This window comes from Saimiri boliviensis, chromosome 3 (genome assembly GCF_048565385.1).
Source record: "Saimiri boliviensis isolate mSaiBol1 chromosome 3, mSaiBol1.pri, whole genome shotgun sequence".
Classification (NCBI taxonomy): domain Eukaryota; kingdom Metazoa; phylum Chordata; class Mammalia; order Primates; family Cebidae; genus Saimiri; species Saimiri boliviensis.
Genome location: NC_133451.1, coordinates 40,037,409 through 40,055,702, shown reverse-complemented (window position 1 = coordinate 40,055,702; position 18,294 = coordinate 40,037,409). Strand labels below are relative to the sequence as shown.

At 44.4% G+C, this 18,294-nt stretch overlaps 1 protein-coding gene across 10 annotated transcripts in view; it reads right to left on the bottom strand.

The window, feature by feature from the left end:
* Positions 1-17,990, bottom strand: part of LIMCH1 (LIM and calponin homology domains 1) — a 362,412-nt gene extending 344,422 nt beyond the window's left edge. For 3 of the 10 annotated variants that reach the window (XM_074396064.1, XM_039468101.2, XM_074396065.1), the window contains exon 1: positions 17,801-17,989. In XM_074396064.1, the coding sequence (XP_074252165.1) occupies positions 17,801-17,896 (96 nt within the window). In that variant the 5' untranslated portion in view covers positions 17,897-17,989. Of the gene's footprint in view, positions 1-17,800 lie in introns of all 10 variants that reach the window. The other 7 variants (XM_010351701.3, XM_010351702.3, XM_003940975.3 and 4 more) reach the window with 3 other exon arrangements.
* Positions 17,991-18,294: the final 304 nt, after the last annotated feature.

The following is an 18,294-nucleotide window of genomic DNA, read 5'->3' as shown; positions in this document are numbered from 1 at the left end:
AAAAATAGAACCTTTAGGAGGTAATTTAGTCATAAGCACTCTGCCTTCATGATTAACAGGTTACCAAGGGAGTGAGTTAGTTATCACAAGAGTGGGTCTCTTACCAAAACCAGTTTGGCCATCTCTAGTGAGCACTTCTTGCCATATGATACCCATACCACCTTGGCATTCTGCAGAGTCTCCACTAGCAAGAATGCCCCTCACTAGATGCCACCCCTTGACCTTGGACTTCCCAGTCTCCAGAATCTAAGAAATAAATGTATATTCTTTGTAAATTATCCAGCCTATGGTATTTAGTTAAGGCGACAGAAAACAAACCAAAATACCAAGGAACTGAATACCCATCTTTCAAACATTCCAGTACCCAGGAAGAACGCTCACATCTCCCTTTGTAGCACCAAGGAACCCTGAACAGACTTTGTGGTAGATGAGAGTATTACTGGAAAAATATCCACTCCCCTTCCCTCCCACTGTGAGCAGAATGCCTTTCCCTGCCCAACTGACTTTGGACGTGGCCATATCACTTGCTTTTGCAGTGGAATATGAGTAGATGTGATGCAAGTAGAAACGTTAAATCCATTTGTTGCATGGTTTTGGCTGGGTTCTGGTGCACCTGTCGTTCATTTGCCATAAAGAAAGCATCTCCCAGGTAGCCTCTGGTCCAAAAAGAAAGAATATACATGAAACAGACTTGAACATAACTCACAGCCTTTAGCCAAGTGCAGCCAACCCACAGCTTGAAGCAGAACTGCTCAAGCTGATTCTTTAACCCATGACCAAGAAAAATTATTACCATTGCTATCTGCCACTGGGTTTGGGGGTGGTTTGTTATGCTGCATTATTGTACGTACATCTGGAAGTCTTAATTTCATATGCTTGTTTACATATCTTGGGAGCTCAAAATCATGCTTAAAACATTAAGAGCTCGGCCAGACATGGTGGCTCACATCTGTAATCTTAGCACTTTGGGATGCTGAGGCAGGCTGATTCCTTGAGCTCAGGAGTTCGAGACTAGCCTGAGCAGCATGGTGAAACCCTGTCTCTACTAAAAAATAAATAAATAAATTAGCTGGGCATGGTGGTGTGCACCTATAGTCCCAGTCACTCAGTAGGCTGAGGCAGGAGAATCACTTGAATCCGGGAGGTAGAGGTTCCAGTGAGCCAAGATTGGGCCACTGCACTCCGGCCTGGGTGACAGAGCAAGACTCTATCTCCAAAAAAACAAACAAACAACAACAACAAAAAAAAAAACATTAAGAGCTCTTAGCAGATTTTTTGTTAACATATAATTCAGATACCATCAAATTCACCCTTTTATAATTAAAAAAATTTTTAGTTTTTCAGTAAGTACTACATATGGGCAACCATCACCACTGTCTAATTCCAGAACACTTCTATCACCCCAAAAAGAAACCCATAGCTATTAGCAGTCTCTTAATAGATTTTGTAACTAACTTAATGAATGAAAATGTAAGAAATTTCTTAGGAGAACTCTTATTTCAAATTAGTATCATGATGTACACATTGCAGGAATTTTTTTCCCCAGAAATGTGTCTTCCTGGGGTATTTTAAGGACATTTTAATCTTTAAAAGAAGTTTTACCCTCATTTCCCATATAGTTTAAGTATAAATATTAAATACTCTTTTTAATTGTTATTGCAAGGCAAAGGCCATTTGGAGATTTAATTATTGGTCTACAGATAAGAGAGATGATTACATAAAAGCCACGGAGCATTCAGTAGAAAAAAAAATCATATAGTTTATCAAAGCTATCCATACCTGACGAAAAACATTACAAACATTACATAAACTCTGCTTTTGCACACACACAAAAAAAGGCACCTATTGGTCAAACACCAAAAATAAAATATCAAAATTTCTAATAGTAAGGACCAAAGCTTCAAAAATTAGCAAATCAACACTTTAAAAAACCCACAAATGTCAAAATGCCACAAACAGTGGCAGAGATTAAAAGACTATTCTGGGTGGATAACTTGACACCATACCTAAACACTGTTACTCATTTTTCTTAGATAACAAAGAATCTATATCGAAACTATAATGACAAGCACATTTCATGGTATTAACAAAAAAAGAGAGAAACGTCTTAATTCAGAAAGTAACTCCATAAAGCAGATACCCTTGGGGAAAAGTTTATTAAAGAGTTGAATGTTGAATAGGATAAATAATAAACTCATGCCAACAGCAAAATGTTCTAATCTCAAAAAACATATTTTCCACATGTAGAAAAAGCACCCCTCACTTCATTTTGCTGTTCTATATGAAACTATGTTGCCCAATCCAAGAAACCTAGAAAACTCTTATTGGAATCATTACTATACCCTCACAAAATAAAAAAGGAAAAATCTGCCCAAGAATTAGCAAAGTAACCTGTGAGCTTTCAAGTATCCTGACTCCACCTAAGCTGTCCAACCAGTTTTTATTTTTACTCCTCTTTCCCGTACTCGCCCTGGGTAGAACCCAGCTGCGCTGTGCCAATCTGGGTCACTCAGCACAGAGGATCAGTGGGCAACAGCCGCTGTATCCACATTTAGAAAGGCTCCGCATGCCTGGAGTCTGCTCAGGCACGGAGCTGCACACCCTCTCGACCCGGAGTGCCCAGTGAACAGCAACTGCATGGTTTTGCTATTTCTAGGCTTCAGGATCCAAAAAATATGTATCTTTACCTGAGAAATATGAAACTAAATGGGAAAAAACAAATCAGATACTGGTATTGGATACCTTCATTTCTAACATTTTTTTTAAAAGCTACAATAATTCAGTGTAAAGGTTCATATATATTGGGAAGAAAAGAGAGTTGAAGTACTCTGATGAACATTTTTATTTTTTTAATCAATAGTTCAAAAATCAACCCGGTTCATTCCATTGAATTTTTACACCTAGTAGAACCAATTAGGTGTGGGTTGGGCACTTGATATTCAGTGATACCTCTAAACATAGCACTGTTCTAGTTTTATAAAAATAGGAATAAAACAATCTATTAATGCCTTTTTTTAAACCACTCCTGGGTTGTAAAATCTTATACTCACCTCCAAGAAGTAGTCACTGTTCTAAATAGTTTATTTTAATTATTTCCTTCCTTCCCTTTTCCTTTTCACCCATGTGCGTTCTTGTATATTACCACACTTTTAAGAAAATGTTAGTAACAATTGGTGGTGACCTCTTCAGTATCCACTTTACCCATTCTTCTATTAAAAGTACCCAGATTTTCCTCTAGGGAATTCACTGCTTCTCTGTTGGGTAGCAGCCAGCATTTTTGATAGGGATAGACCAGGGTGAAGTCTGATTGGCTTAAGCTAATCAACTCATCTATTCCCCTGGGGATCATGAATGAGGGATGTGTCCTCTCTCTGCCCAGAGGGTGTAAAGAGAACTTGAGGACTGCAGTCACTCTTTCCCAGCCAGCCCTCAGTGGAAAAGCCTGAACCTTCTAAGGTGGGATAGGACAGGTGTGGAGGACCTATGTAAAGCCAGGGCACAAAGCCACACAATGCACAGCACAGTGGAAAGACAGAGAGAATCAGGTCCTTACTGATATCATTAAGCTGCTCAGTCAGCCTTTGTCTGAAGTAGGGATCTACCTCCAGACTGTCAAGGAGCAATGAACTGTCTATTTTTTAAAGCTAATTTTGATTGGATTTCTGTTGTTTGCAACCATAAGAATACTAACTAAAGCAAAAAATGAATAAAAAAATTATTTAACACACACACAGAGTTTAAAATCAAATAAACAAGTATATTTTAAAATATATCATACTACCTACAACTATTGATGGAAGTTAAAAATGAGTGGCCTGTCATCTCAGAGCAATACCAGGGTTCACCAGGCTGCTTGGGAACCAGAGTTCCCATGCATTAGAATGTGAGACTGGGGGCCGGGCACAGTGGCTCACGCCTGTAACCCCAGCACTTTGGGAGGCTGAGGTGAGCAAATTGCCTGAGGTCAGGAGTTTGAGACCAGCCTGGTCAACATGGTGAAATCCCCACTCTACCAAAACTACAAAAATTAGCTGGGCATGACAGTGGGCACCTGTAATCCCAGCTACTTGGGAGGCTGAGGCAGGAGAATTGCTTGAACCCAGGGGACAGAGGCTGCAGTGAGCTGAGATTGTGTCACTGCATTCCCAGCCTGGGTGACAGAGCGAGACTCCATCTCAAACTCCATCTCAAAAAAAAAGAATGTAGGGTTGGGGAGACGCCTGGAGCCCTCTTTGTACATAATCACTCTCCTTCCCAAGTGGCAACAATTGTCAAGGTGAGAGGACTTATTTTTGGAGTTTCTTTTAACACATAGAAAACATGTCTAAAGCCAACGTTGGCCTCCAGCACTCTTAGGCATCCCCTACCTCCACCCTCCCACCCCCAGCTCTTTACAGCTATTCCCCCCTATCTACATCCCTCACAGACACCCTTGGTCAACAGCCTGCATTTGCACCCTGTATTAGTTTGTTCTCACATTGCTATGAAGAATTACCTGAGGCTGGGTAATTTGTAACAAAAAAAGTTTGAATTGGCTTATGGTCCTGCAGGCTCTACAGGAAGCATGGCTGGGAGACTCAGGAAAATTACAATCATGGCAGAAGGGGGAGCAGGCATGTCCTGCATGGTAGGAGCAGGAGGAAGAGAGAGCAGGGGGAGGTACTACTGCTCTCTCTTTTAAACAACCAGATCTTGTGAGAGCTCCCCAACTATCACAAGAACAGCAAGGGGAAAATTCGCCCCCATGATCCAATCACCTCCTACCAGGCCCCTCCTCCAACACTGGGGATTACAATTCAACATGAGATTTGGTCAGGGACACAAATCCGAACCATATCACACCCTGTAGCATGGTGGTTAGGTTAAGAGCACAGGTAAAGCAGCCAGACGGCATGGGTTTGAAGATCAGTTCTACCATCTAATGACTGTACAACCCTTAGCCATTCACTCATTTCTACGTTTAATGGGAGTAATAAGGGTTGTATCTAGCTCATAGGATGGTTGAAAAGTTAGGTGCTTAGGACAGGGTTTGCCAGGCCATAAGCTCTCATAACTGGTAGCTACGTTTCCATTATTTTGTCATGTAGTAATTTGAGAGTTTGGAGAAAACCCAATTGCTGTCCTCCCAGACAAAGCCAGCCACAGCCCAGGCCTCGTACTGACTCCCAAAGCTCCTGCCTCACTGGTCTCCTTTAGCTCTTCCACAAGAGTCTCCATACAGCCTTCAGTATCCACCTAGAACATGATTTCTTGCCCATTTTTGCATGGCCAACCCCTGCTTGTCCTTAGGGTCTCGGCTTACTTACATAGCACTTCCTCAGAGAGGCTGTCCTGTAGCCCCTTAGACCAAATGAGAGCCTGGCCCTCTTTGTGTTTCAGAACAACCTGCTCTTCCCTTTCCGAACATGCATCACAAGCATGACTCTGTGCTCAACATCCATCCTTCCAGGTGGACTACAAATCCCATGTTTGTCTCTCATGCTCAATAACTAGGACATGCTCAATAATTCAAATATTCATCATGTATGATGAATGAATGAATAACGTCCCAAACTAAGACAGATTGCCAGTACTCATATATTGGTGTCATGAGGGCTCCAGAGAACAGGAATAATCGCAGCCTGGAAGTCACTGACCCTCAGACAAATCACCAATCATCAAGTCTCCATTTCCTCATTTCCAACTCACTTGCAAGAGTTTCTCACTCACAATAAGTAATTCCTGTAGCTTCCCTGGGGAAAAGAGTGCTGCTTTATGTAGTGCCCAGGCACAAAATCCCAAAGAAAAATTAGAAAAACACATACACAGACAACATTCACTACCTCCTCCAAAGGCAACAGAAGCTTCTCCTGGAAATGTTGTGCAAGGTCTTCTGAGAGCAGATAGGAAATGTGAAATTCCTAAAAAATGTTTTCCACATGACCCAAGATTCCAGACTCCAGCACTGGGAATCTTCAAGATACTGTTTTATGCATCTGTGTATGAGTGTGTGACAGATACTATCTGCACAAAATATTAATATCTAAGTATTTCTACCATAAAACGGTATCCATATTTCCTGTAAATGAATGAATAATGTACCAAACTAAGACAGACAGCCAAAAACCTTATATTCTACAAAATCACACACTAAAAATAACAGGGCTTATGGAAAATACAGAGTTCATATAAAAGGCCCAAACCCCATTCAACTTTGTAACTAGAGCACTAACAAAAACAAGAACACTAAAAATTACCAGCACAGATAAAAAGATGTTTTCTATTTCCTATTACAGAACGAAAGAGGAATTTCACAAAAAGGCGAGGGAAGAGTGCATGGTGGAAGGATGTGAGGAAAGACCACGGCTGCTGTGTTACAGAGGTAAGAGGAAAATGGAGAAAGAGCTGGGAAAACCAGACTTTTGAATCAACACAAAGCCAAATGGAGTGAAGAGCAAGAACAGCAGTGTTCACCTCCCTGGTTGGTTGTGTTCACCTCTACTGTCCTATTTTGGTTTCAACCATTGCTATTTGGTGGTACAAAATATGCAAGTGCTAATTAAAAATATCACATGAAAAATCCCAGCACTTTGGGAGGCTGAGGTAGGTGGATCTTGAGGTCAAGAGATCAAGACCATCCTGGCCAACATGGTAAAACCCTGTCTCTACTAAAAATACACGAATTAGCTGGTCATGGTGGTGCATACCTATAGTCCCAGCTACTTGGGAGGCTGAGGCAGGAGGATCGCTTGAACCAGGGAGGCAGAAGTTGTAGTGAGCTGAGATCATCCCACTGCACTCCACCTGGCAGCAAGAGTGAACTCCATCCCCCCCACCAAAAAAAATTCACGTGAACCATCGCAACGTGCACATTATGAAGCATGCTTCTCCTGTTTCCCAGTCGCATATGTAATAATCCTCATTACAGAAATCTACATTATAATATAGCCAACTGTATTTGTTCAGAAAGCCAGAGCCCATGCCACATGAGTGGTCTATGAGTGGAGCTGCAGTTGGGAGGTGCCAGGTGAGGCCAAAAGAAGGACCGTCATGTGGGTACCATGTGGGGACTCAGGAGCCATGTGGGATCAGGCCAGCTCACCTGCCAGTCTTAACATGAGTGAAATTTATTGAAACAGACACAGTAGAAAACCTCAAGCTGTGACAGGGGACAGCAGATACCTGTGTTATGCAAAGACTAAACAGAATACCATATGCAGAGAACCTAACAGTGCCTGGCAGGGAGACACCCTAAATCCACGATTTCCTTCCCCTTGTTTATAATCATTCCAGTCTGGATCTCAGGACTATTTGAATCCAGTAGGGGAGTCAGGTCCCAATCAATGAGAAAAAGATTGGGGAAGGGGATGTGAAGTGAAAAGGAATAAAAATGGTTCTACCCATTGACGATGGTTCACTGGACTCCTGTAATGAATTTTCATCATAGTCCTAACCACCCTCCTGACATTTATCTTTTAAAAAACATTGAAAGGGCTCCAGTTTCAGAGAATGTGCTTGGGAGCCATATGGATGAAACTGTTTCCTCACAACTAACAGTGCTATGTATATAGAAGATGCTCAATAAACAGCATCTTCAATCATTAAGGGAATGAGAAAAGAGAAGGGGAAAGCAGGTCACCTGCTCGTTTAGATAGTTACTTGGGATCATGATCTTTTTTAGAAGTTTCGCTTTTACTTCTAAAGGGTTCCCAATACTAACTCTGGAAAAGTACTTTTTCCAATGAATAAATATATACTAAACAGCTATTGAGGATAAGGCAGCAGGACACAGCAGTCACCAGTCCAAGCTCTGGAACCAGTTTGCCTGGGTTCAAATCCCAGCTTTGTCACCGATTAGCTGTGTGACTTCAAGCAAGTCAGTTACCATTTCTGTGTGCCCATTTTCCCATCCGTAAAATGGCCATAAATGGTGCTTGCTTGAGAAGTACATGTGAGGCACTGTACTGGGTGTTTGTTATATATATAATACATCACCTCATTAACTCAAGCAGGCACCTAGACTAGCACTAGTGCATGGTAAGTGTTGCAGAAGTGTGTTCCCTGTTACTATTTTTATTTGGCACTGAACTAGCCATTTTTATCACTTTCTTTTTTTTTTTTTTTTTTCTCTTGAGACGGAGTTTCACTCTTGTTACCCAGGCTGGAGTGCAATGGCGCAATCTCAGCTCACCGCAACCTCCACCTCCTGGGTTCAAGCAATTCTCCTGCCTCAGCCTCCTGAGTAGCTGGGACTACAGGCACGCGCCACCATGGCCAGCTAGTTTTTGTATTTTTAGTAGAGATGGGGTTTCACCTTGTTGACCAGGATGGTCTCGATCTCTTGACCTCGTGTTCCACCCGCCTCGGCCTCCCAAAGTGCTGGGATTACAGGCATTAGCCACCGCGCCCGGCTATCACTTTCTATTATCATGCTCTGTCAACTCTAACAGCATAATGAATCAGGCTTCTACTTGTCACTGGCCCCTCCTATTTATGACATCTTGCATGGTCCCTTAGGGAACAGGCGGCAACCACATCTGCTGGCTGATGACAACATTCAGCTCCACAGGCTTAATTGTTGTTGTTGTTGTTTTAAATTTTCCATAGGAAAGGAGGAGAGAATGCTATTTCTCAGTGTTCCCATTGGGTCATGACAATTAACAGTCACAGCCGTGGTCATTTATTGACACCAGCTACTAGTCAGTCATTTGGGGTTTTTTTCCTTTAAAAATACCTGTCTAGGCCAGGGGTAGCAGCTCATGCCTGTAATCCTAGCACTTTGGGAGGCTGAGGCAGGTGGATCACGAGGTCAGAAGTTTGAGATCAACCTGGCCAACATGGTGAAACCCCATCTCTATTAAAAATACAAAAATTAGCCAGGTGTGGTGGCACATCCCCATAATTCCAGCTACCCCGGAGCCTGAGGCAGGAGAATCTCTTGAACCCGGGAGGCAGAGGTTGCACTAAGCCAAGACTGCACCATTGTGCTCCAGCCTGGGCAACAAAGTGAAACTCTGTCTCAAAAAAAAAAAAAAAAAAAAAAAAAAAAAAAACTGTCTAAAAAGAACTCATAGAGGTGATCACTATAATAAAAATTGTTCCATGCTTTTTTTTAGATTCACTATCATTTGAAGTACTCTATCTTTCCCTTGTCCTTCTACAACAGGTGAAAGAGAGGTTTGCCTTGATGTAGGGAAAGAAAGAGTAGGTGAGAGTCCCAGGCCCAAAACCTGGGGGCATGTTTATGTAAAGAAAAGAGATGTTTGATCTCCAGCCTTGCAGCCAGGAACTCCAAGTTCAATGAGCCCTGACCCAGTCCAACCTGAAGGGAGGGTTAGTGCCCTAAAGAGTATCTTTGCCCAAGGGCCAAAAGAGAAATCACCTTCCTAGTGTCCAATCACCAACTGTCTCCAGGCAACTATTGGGTAAACTGCTTTTTTTAATCACTCTTAAAAAAAAAAAAAAAACACTTTGTTTCCTGTCAGGGCAGCAACAGAGTCTATTTTCTCTGCCACAGCCGAGCCCAAGTGCCAATCAGGCAACTGTAGCTGGGCATAGACTCACTGAGAAAGCACTCAGGTGGTGGGGAAATGTGGCGTGGGGCCCTGGCAGGGAGCAGCCTGACTGAAACCCGGAGGGAACTAGGTGATAAGACCCAGTCCTTGGCCACAGGGCTCTGGGTTTCAGCAAAGGAGTCAAATCCCCCCACAGGCACACACAAAAACATTCGTGATAGTGAAATACAACAACTTTTCTAAAAAAGGCAAAAACTGAGGCTCAGGTGTGCACAGAGAAGGGAAGTATTAATGAGCTTAAGAGGAATCAGGACTGTGCTGCAGAGGCAGTCAGTCATGTTTAAGCTCTGTCTTGAAAGGATTTGTCCCTGGAGAAGTGGAGAAGGGGCATTCCAGAGCGTGGCTACCCCAGCGGCTCGTCTCCCCTTTTTCCTGAAGAATAGAACTCAAGAATATTATCTGCTACCTGGAGAAAAAGACCCTTCTCCAGGGTCTCCCCTACACCCAAAAAGGGCAATGTTCCTGAAATTCTGGGCAATAAAATAGTAGCCCATATGTCCAAAACAGTTTCCCAGGAGGCACTCTTCACTTTCCTTGCCTCCATCCAGCTTCTTGGAAAGGTAATGTGATCATGACTCTCCAGTAGCCATATCAGACTGTGAAGATGAGGGAGGAGATCTAAGAATGGTGGGTTCAAGTGCTGAAAGGAATCTTATTCAGTCTTCCAGAGTTTACCATTTCTGGGGCTCCCAAAGGGCACCTGGCTTTATTAGTTTATAAAGCCCCCTGTTTTAGAAGAATTTGGGGAAAGTTCCCAAATGAGAAGACATCTGTAGGTCACCACCCAAAGTCTTAACATAAAATGGCTCTCCTGTCTCAGTGAAAAGCAAGCAGGTTTCCCACAGCCCCTTCTTACTCAGAGTGGAGTGCAGCTTCTTCTACAGCCTCTATTTTGTCCAAAAATTTTAATCCAGAGTCTAGACTCAAACATAAACCCCAGAGTCCTCTCCGCATTTTTCTTAGGTGAGTTCTTAATTTATCTGTGCCTCAGCTGTAAAATGGACAGTGGATCATCATGCAAAGTCTGAGTGGCCTGCAAGGAATATTCAAGAACTTCCAAAGCAAGGATAAAGGATAAATGGGTGGGACAGTCCCTAGCTTACACTGACCAGGAGCCAAACTGCAGCCTCCAAGAGCCACACTAGAGTAACTCTCACAGACAAAATGCAGGGCAGTGGAAACATGGTGCTTTGTCAACCTAACCGATATTTTATTCTTAAGGTCTCAGCACAGAGCACAGTTTTCCTGACAGTGGGAAAAAGTATCAGTCAAATTATTTCTTAGGTGCATCTTATATGATTACATCATCTGTCATTTTCCTGATGCCAAAGGTAATTCCTTGAGATAGGGCAGCCATCCTGATATGGTTTGGCTCTGTGTTCCCACCCAAATCTCATCTCAAGTTTTAATCCCCACATGTCAGGAAAGGGAGCCTGGTAGGAAGCCATTGGATCATGAGAGCAGTTTCCCCCATGCTGTTCTCATGAGTGAGTGAGTTCTCACAAGAGCTAATGGTTTTAAAAGTGTTTGGCTGACAGGCACAGTGGCTCATAGCCAGTCGAGGTGGCTCATGCCTATACTCCCAGCACTTTGGGAGGCTGAGGTACGTGGATCACAAGGTCAGGAGATTGAGGCCATCCTGGCCAACATGGTGAAACCCTGTCTCTACCAAAAATACAAAAATTACCCGGGTGTGGTGCCTCATGCCTGTAATCCCAGCTACTCGGGAGGCTGAGGCAGGAGAATCACTTGAACCCAGGAGATCGAGGTTGCAGTGAGCCAAGATCGTACCACTGCACGCCAGACCAGGCCACAGAGCAAGACTCTGTTTCAGAAAAAAAAAAAAAAAAAAAGTGTTTGGTAGTTCCCTCTTCACTTGCTCTCTCTTCTGCTACCATATAAGACCTGTCTTGCTTCCCCTTTGCCTTCCATCATAATTGTGAGTTTCTTGAGGCCTCCCCAGCCACTTGAAACTGTAAGTCAATTAAACCTCCTTTCTTTATAAATTACCCAGTCTTGGGTCATATCTTTGTAGTAGTGTGTAAGCAAACTAATACACATCCCATCAGGGTTAGATGCATGAGGTGATGTCTTTGGAAGTGTTGTTTTCAATATCGTAAACATGGAATTTTTATCACAGCAGAACTGAATTCCATGGCATCATTCCTCCTTGAAATATAACATCTCATGTGCAGGCAGAAGTCTTTCCAATATCCTATCATTCTTTTTTTTTTTTTTTCAAGAACTATTTTTCCCCTATATTATCTATTAGCCCTCTATTTTAGGCTATTTTTATATTTCTCAATCACTTAAAACCAAAGTTCTATTATCCCTTCCTTTCCTCATTTAATAGCACTGAAATCATCCTTTTTCCACCCTACCCCTCCTCCAAAGGCGATCATATCTGTTACCTTTCTTCTGCCTCAAATGTAAACATACAAACACATCCTGAGGAACACATGAGGGATTCTATTATAAAATTATTGTACCATTTTAAAATTCTCAGAGCTGTGAACTGGGCTTAAAAGGAAAATCTAATTCCAGTGAGAACAGTTTGGTCAAAAATCAACCAGTGTTAACTGATTCTGTCCTAAACCATGAACATCAAGGCCAAAATACAAAATGCAGTTTGTACCATTTGGAGGGCCAACTGTCTATAGACTTTAGCAGGCACATAATAAGCACTCAATAAAATAGAAGCTTTTATCATCATCAAAATCAGCATCATTACCATAACTTTTATCATCATGTTATTCCCCAGCTGTGATGCTTTTAAGCTTCAGAATGGTTTAAAGCAAAAAGAGAAGCTGCCAGGCCAATTTCTAGTACTCCTAGAGCTGCCTAGTCCCACCTAGCACTGACTGCCACCCACAGAATCAAGGCCAACTGTCTACATCATGCCTCTATTGTCATCCATTGGCGGAGAGCAGGAGGCTAAGAGACCCAGTGGCTGGGAACATATGCCCAGCCTTCCCTTTCTTGGTAGCCAGTGCTCAGCCTGCCCTTTGGAGCTTACTTGATGCAACTGGTTTCCAGGGAGATGCTGGGGCAAGAAATGCCAGTTCTATCTCCCATTCCGTGTCCCTTTCCCCAAATCTGTGGGACCTCACTGTTTTCCTACCATGTGACAGCACTGTGTCATAGCTGCCCTTGTATACAAACAAGCTAGACCATTTAAATGTCATTGTGAGAAAGATGCCGCCTGCTCTCATTTACATATCTATTCAGACCACTACTCTTTTCCTTCATCTAGCCAGAAAAGTTTTTCTTCCCCTTCCTTGGCAATTTATGCAGAGCTGGAGGACCATCTGCAAAGTTAACTATCTGTTGGGATAAAAAGATGCAAGAGTTTAGCCGGGCGCGGTGGCTCAAGCCTGTAATCCCAGCACTTTGGGAGGCTGAGGCGGGTGGATCACGAGGTTGAGAGATCGAGACCATCCTGGTCAATATGGTGAAACCCCGTCTCTACTAAAAATACAAAAAAATTAGCTGGGCATGGTGGCACGTGCCTGTAATCCCAGCTACTCAGGAGGCTGAGGCAGGAGAATTGCCTGAACCCAGGAGGCGGAGGTTGCGGTGAGCCGAGATCGTGCCATTGCACTCCAGCCTGGGTAACAAGAGCGAAACTCCGTCCCACAAAAAAAAAAAAAAAGATGCAAGAGTTTAATTCCTACAGAGGTGGAGAATTAGAAATGACTACATATATAACTTATGGTATTACATCACAAATGTCATATGTTACTGGCCATTAAATGCTAAGTTATCTCAAAAGCTACTCATAAATTTTCCCTACTGCCAAACAACACAAGCATCTTTCAGTCTTGGAGAGCTATGATACCCTCAGTGTTTTTAATCTTCAGAATTAGGTCCCAGTTGAATCAGAAAACAATTCTATGTGGGCAGCAGGGAATGAACCAAAATGAAAAACTGATCCTTTCCAGCACTAGTTCCCACTCTTGTGAAGTATGGATTAGGTCACAAATAAGATTGCATTCATCACCAAGCCCCACAGGCACACTGTGATTGAAGGTAAAGGAGTCCAGGAACTTCTCAAGTTGAGAAGTAAGGCTGAGTTGGGTTGAAATTTCCAGTCCCTCCCTAAAGGCCTGGGAACCTGCTCCAAATCATAACCGAAACCAAGCTGAAGGACATCTGTTTCTTCAGAATGTGTTTGGCATTGAAAAGAAGAACTACAGATAAGAACAGATAAATATTGTTGTGGGTGGTGAGGCCAAGAGAAGTGGGGAATCGGGAAAATCCAAGTCATCTAACTACTAATAAACTCTTGTAACTCAATAAATACCACCAGAAAAAAAAGAAGGAAAGAATAAAAGAAGGGAAAAAGAGAGAAAGAAACTCAATGGAAGAATTATTCTTTTTCCTAGCAGGAGTTGACACAACTTCAGTGTAAAAAAACACTGCTGCAATTAGATGAATATTTAGACCCATTATTTGTATAATGACTTAATATTAGATCATCTACAAGAGGAGAGGCACTGAACATTCTGCTTGAAGTTTGGTAACAAAGATTATACATTCAACTTACATATTCGGCATAATGTTGAGGAACAATTTCTAAGCTTTGATGGACTACTGCAATCATTTTATGAGTAGATATTAAAGGTTTTTCTCTGATCCCCAAGTTACTGTTAATGCAAATTAAAGTGATATGTAGCATCTAGTTAACTTCGGGACCAGGTGTCCAGAGTTAATAGAATAAGATAATAGGTTGAAATCAGCAGGCAATTGAATCATATCTTCTACCCTGGAAAATAGGTGTTCTGAATCATTTCTTTCAAAATCAACCTTAGTTGTTGTTCACAACAGAAAAAACAATAGCAATAGCAATAGTACTAATAATGATCATAGTAATAATAGTAGCAGTAAAAGTAACAGCAGTGTAATGTTAATGGCAATGATACTACTAACCATACTCACACAGAACTTCCTATATACTGGGCACTGTTCTAAGCATTTTAAATATATCGATTTATTTAATCCTGAGAGCATTCCTATGAAACAGGTGAGCTGTTATTGGTAACCTGTTTTGCAGATGCTGTCAACAATAATTCTTATTTTTGTTGTTGTTAACAACTAGAGCTACCTTTCAAAGAAATCATTTGGAACCATAGGAAAGGGAAAGTCGCTTGCTCAGAGTCATCTAGCTAGGAAGTAACAGACTCTGGACTCAAAGCCAGGATGCTGGGCTCCAAGGTCTGATCCCTCACCCACTGTGTTCTGCTTAGGAAGGCCTTCTAGAAAAGTAGTATGGAAAGAAGTTAGTCACTCCCCTGCCTGCTGGTAGCCAGAGTTACTTCTTCAAGTTTGCTGACTCCTCTAGGAGACTTCCCAAACGCACAGTAAGATGTGCAGCCTGATCCTGCAGCTATAAAAAGTCTCTAGGCATGTTACAGGGTTGTCCCTGCGTGGTCTGTGACCATCTAGAGCTCCATTAGAGCCTTCACCTTTGCCAGATAAGGAAGGTGCGAGGGGATGGGGGCTGAGTTGGGGGAATTGTTCCCAGGCCACATTTCCTTCCCAGTAACACAGTCCTCAAATAGCCAAGGCTGCAGGCCGAGAAATTCCTCACTAACGAGTTATGTCCTGGAGCTGGTTCCTTGAGCCTTTATTAAGAATGAATGTTTTCTCACCAATTCATGACTCAAGGAAGACTAAGAACTGAGGAGAGACAGGCAGCAAAGTTTGTTTATTAACTTGCTGCACCCAAGGGAACATTTTTATTAAAGGGTGAATTTCCTGACCACTCAAAAAGAAGAAAGAAAAAAAAATCCTACGGGAAATTTAACAACTGAACAAAAGTTAAAACAAAGCCCCACCAATGAGGATGTTGTCAGAGACAATGGGGCCCCTAGAGGAGCTGCAACTGTCTTGAGATAACAATCCCCCCAGGAATTCACTGGCCCTAAGTACTACATTATTGCATTATTAGCTGAGGAATCTTTGTTCACAAGGCAACCACAAGCAAAACCATCTGTTACTACTTCTGGGATCCCGGGTTTGCAGACATTTACATTTCAAGAAAATACTCTGGGTAGGAAGGGAAAGGTCTCTGTCTTTCCCTGGAGCAACTACCTTTTTTATATAGCCTGGGAGGGGGAAGCTCTCCTTTCTCTGAAACTGAATCCTACAATTGAAAGGAGATAGGCCGCTTCAATAATGCACAGGCAGCTCACCTGGGCTGCCTGGTCCTAAAGCCATGCACGTCCCATTACGGTTTTCAAATTTCTAAATTGCTATGAATGGTAAAGCATCAAGAACAATGCCAAACTGTCTACAGGGCTTAATGAGGCTCTACTTTCTTAAGGAATCCTTTCTTCCTTTCTTAAACTTATATTAAAACTAATATTCTGCACTGCATAATAGCCTGAAATATACTACCTCTTAAAAGCAAACTACTCTTGGCCAAAGGAGATGTTCTGTATCTTGATTTGGTGGGGGCTATAGTAATAGACATATGTCAAAAATTCATGGAGGTGTACACTTCAGATTTGTGCACTTTTCCATGTGTAACTTAGACTGCATTTTTCTAAAGCAGAGTATGTCAGTGTTACTCACAGTTAAAGAAATTGGGAATAAATCACTTGACTGCAAGAACAGTAAGACTGTTCTGCTTTTGGATCCTCCCCTTTCCCCCACCCACACTCAAAATCTCTCCTGAGAATTTTAAAGTTCAAGAACCTGAAAAACAGTTATCCAACTCTGCACTAAGCCAGTAACTACAAATGCTTCCTGCGTATCCTGGGAGCCCAAGTATGCGACACAGAGAGAGCACCTGTCACACACCAAATCGTTCCAGCCACATATCAAAAATAAAAAGTCAAGGTCTTTTTCTCATCTGATGGTGAGCTATCAAATTATGAGAGACATGCCTGGGGCTTTCAGCAAGACGGCCCTGAGTTCACTGTTCTCTGTTTCTTGAGCCCTAGTTTTAAATAGATGTTTCTAAACACTTAAGTAACACTCTTGCTTGCGGGAAGCAGGTTAACCCTGTAGGATGCCGGTGTCTGGCTGGAGCAGGAGAAGAGCATTAAGTGAGGGTAGTTTCTGCAGGGAAATCAGCAGGTTTAAATCTGTACGTGGAGTTCTGTTACTGTAGCAGCATCTTGAGAACTACGGTGCTGAACAGAGTGGGAAGTCACTAAGTGACAGACAGAATTCTGGAAGCTTCAACATTGCTGGGTCATGATTTAGCGGTACACTTCCTCCTCTGAACTACTGAGCAAAGGACTGCTTGTCACTAAGGGAAACAAGGCCAAATTCACACCCTCCATTAAGCCTCCAGAAAGGCCATCCATTGAAAAAGAGGCTCCTTGCACTAATCATAGGGGGTCACCTTTCCCCTTCATGCCCTTCAAGCATCCTGAACCCCGCGGAACGGTCATTTCGGGAGCTTGGGGCTACCAAGCTCCATCTACTGATAGACATCGTGAATCAGGATCACCCAGCGAGCGCTTCCTGGACTGAGCTGACAGCTCCAGTGATTTCCCTGGCCTGCCAACGAGTCATTTAAGAAGTAAAATATGCCAACCAGGTCGGGTACCCAGTACTTCGTAACCCACCCTGCCGTCGCTGGGATGGAGAGGGGCGGGTGCTGCCAAAGGCTGGGCAGCGTCTATGTGGATGCGTGCTCGCAAGTGGGTCTTGCAGGCTACCCCGGCCCTGTGCGCTGTGCCAGCCTCACACCTGACCCAGTGCCAGGAATACAGCAAGAGGCTCCGGTGGGTATGCGCCTCCGAGGAGACACTGCCAACTCCGCTCCGGAAGGGCAGCGGAGGGTTAGGGGGCAAGGGGCGAAATGCGGGACCAGGAGCAAGATACCCCGAAATGCGAGCACCGGTGAAGGCTCTGCGGGCTCGCGCTTCCTGCGCCTTTGCAACCCTTTGCTCGCACTGCGCTTCCCTTGGCAGCGCCTGAAAGCGGCGGGAGCTGAGATTTGCGAGGCCGGCGGGCAGGAAGGATGGAGGCGCAGGGGATCCCTTCCTGTCCTCACGCGCGCAGCTACACTGCAGTGTCCCCTTTCACGCCCACCCTCGCCCGGGACTCCCATGCCAAAGGGCCAGGGTTTCGCGGCTCGCCGAGGCCCGGAGGGGGGGGTGACCTGGGGCAGCTGGCAAAAGAAAGTGGGGGGGTGAGGGGGAGGCGAGGCTGGACCTGCGGTCCGAGCGTGCGCGGGTCCATGGCTCCCGGCGCCAGTGCAAGGCCGCCCGCCAGCCACCCGCACCTACCTCGATCCACTTCTGCGCCTCGGAGAAGGCGGGCTCAGGGGGCGGCTCGGGCTGCAGGGGCTGAAGAGCTTCCAGACCGAGAGCGGGACAAGCCATTTGCGCAGCCCCGCGTCCGCTCGAGCGCCGGGATGAGGACGGCCGCCGCCGCCGCCGCCGCCGCCGCAGGAGCGCGCTCCCCGCCCCTTCCCGCCCGCCGGCCTCTCCTCCCCGCCTCTCCCCGCCCCCGGCCGGCGCAGGTCCCTGGAGAGCCGCGCGCTGCTAGAGGACGCCGCGGCAGCTGGTCCCAGCGCCGCCCGGGCTCCAACGCGCCGCGAGTGCCCCGCGAGAGCGAGCGCCGAGGCGCCGGGAGCTTCTCCTCCCCACCTTCGCGGGCCGCTCCGCCCCTGGGAGGGGGGGCACAGCTACTGACTAAAAATAACCGGGAGCGACCGCTTCGTGTCTCCCGCCGGCTCACACCGGGCCGGGGAGAGGGACTTCACCGGCTGCCCTCACGT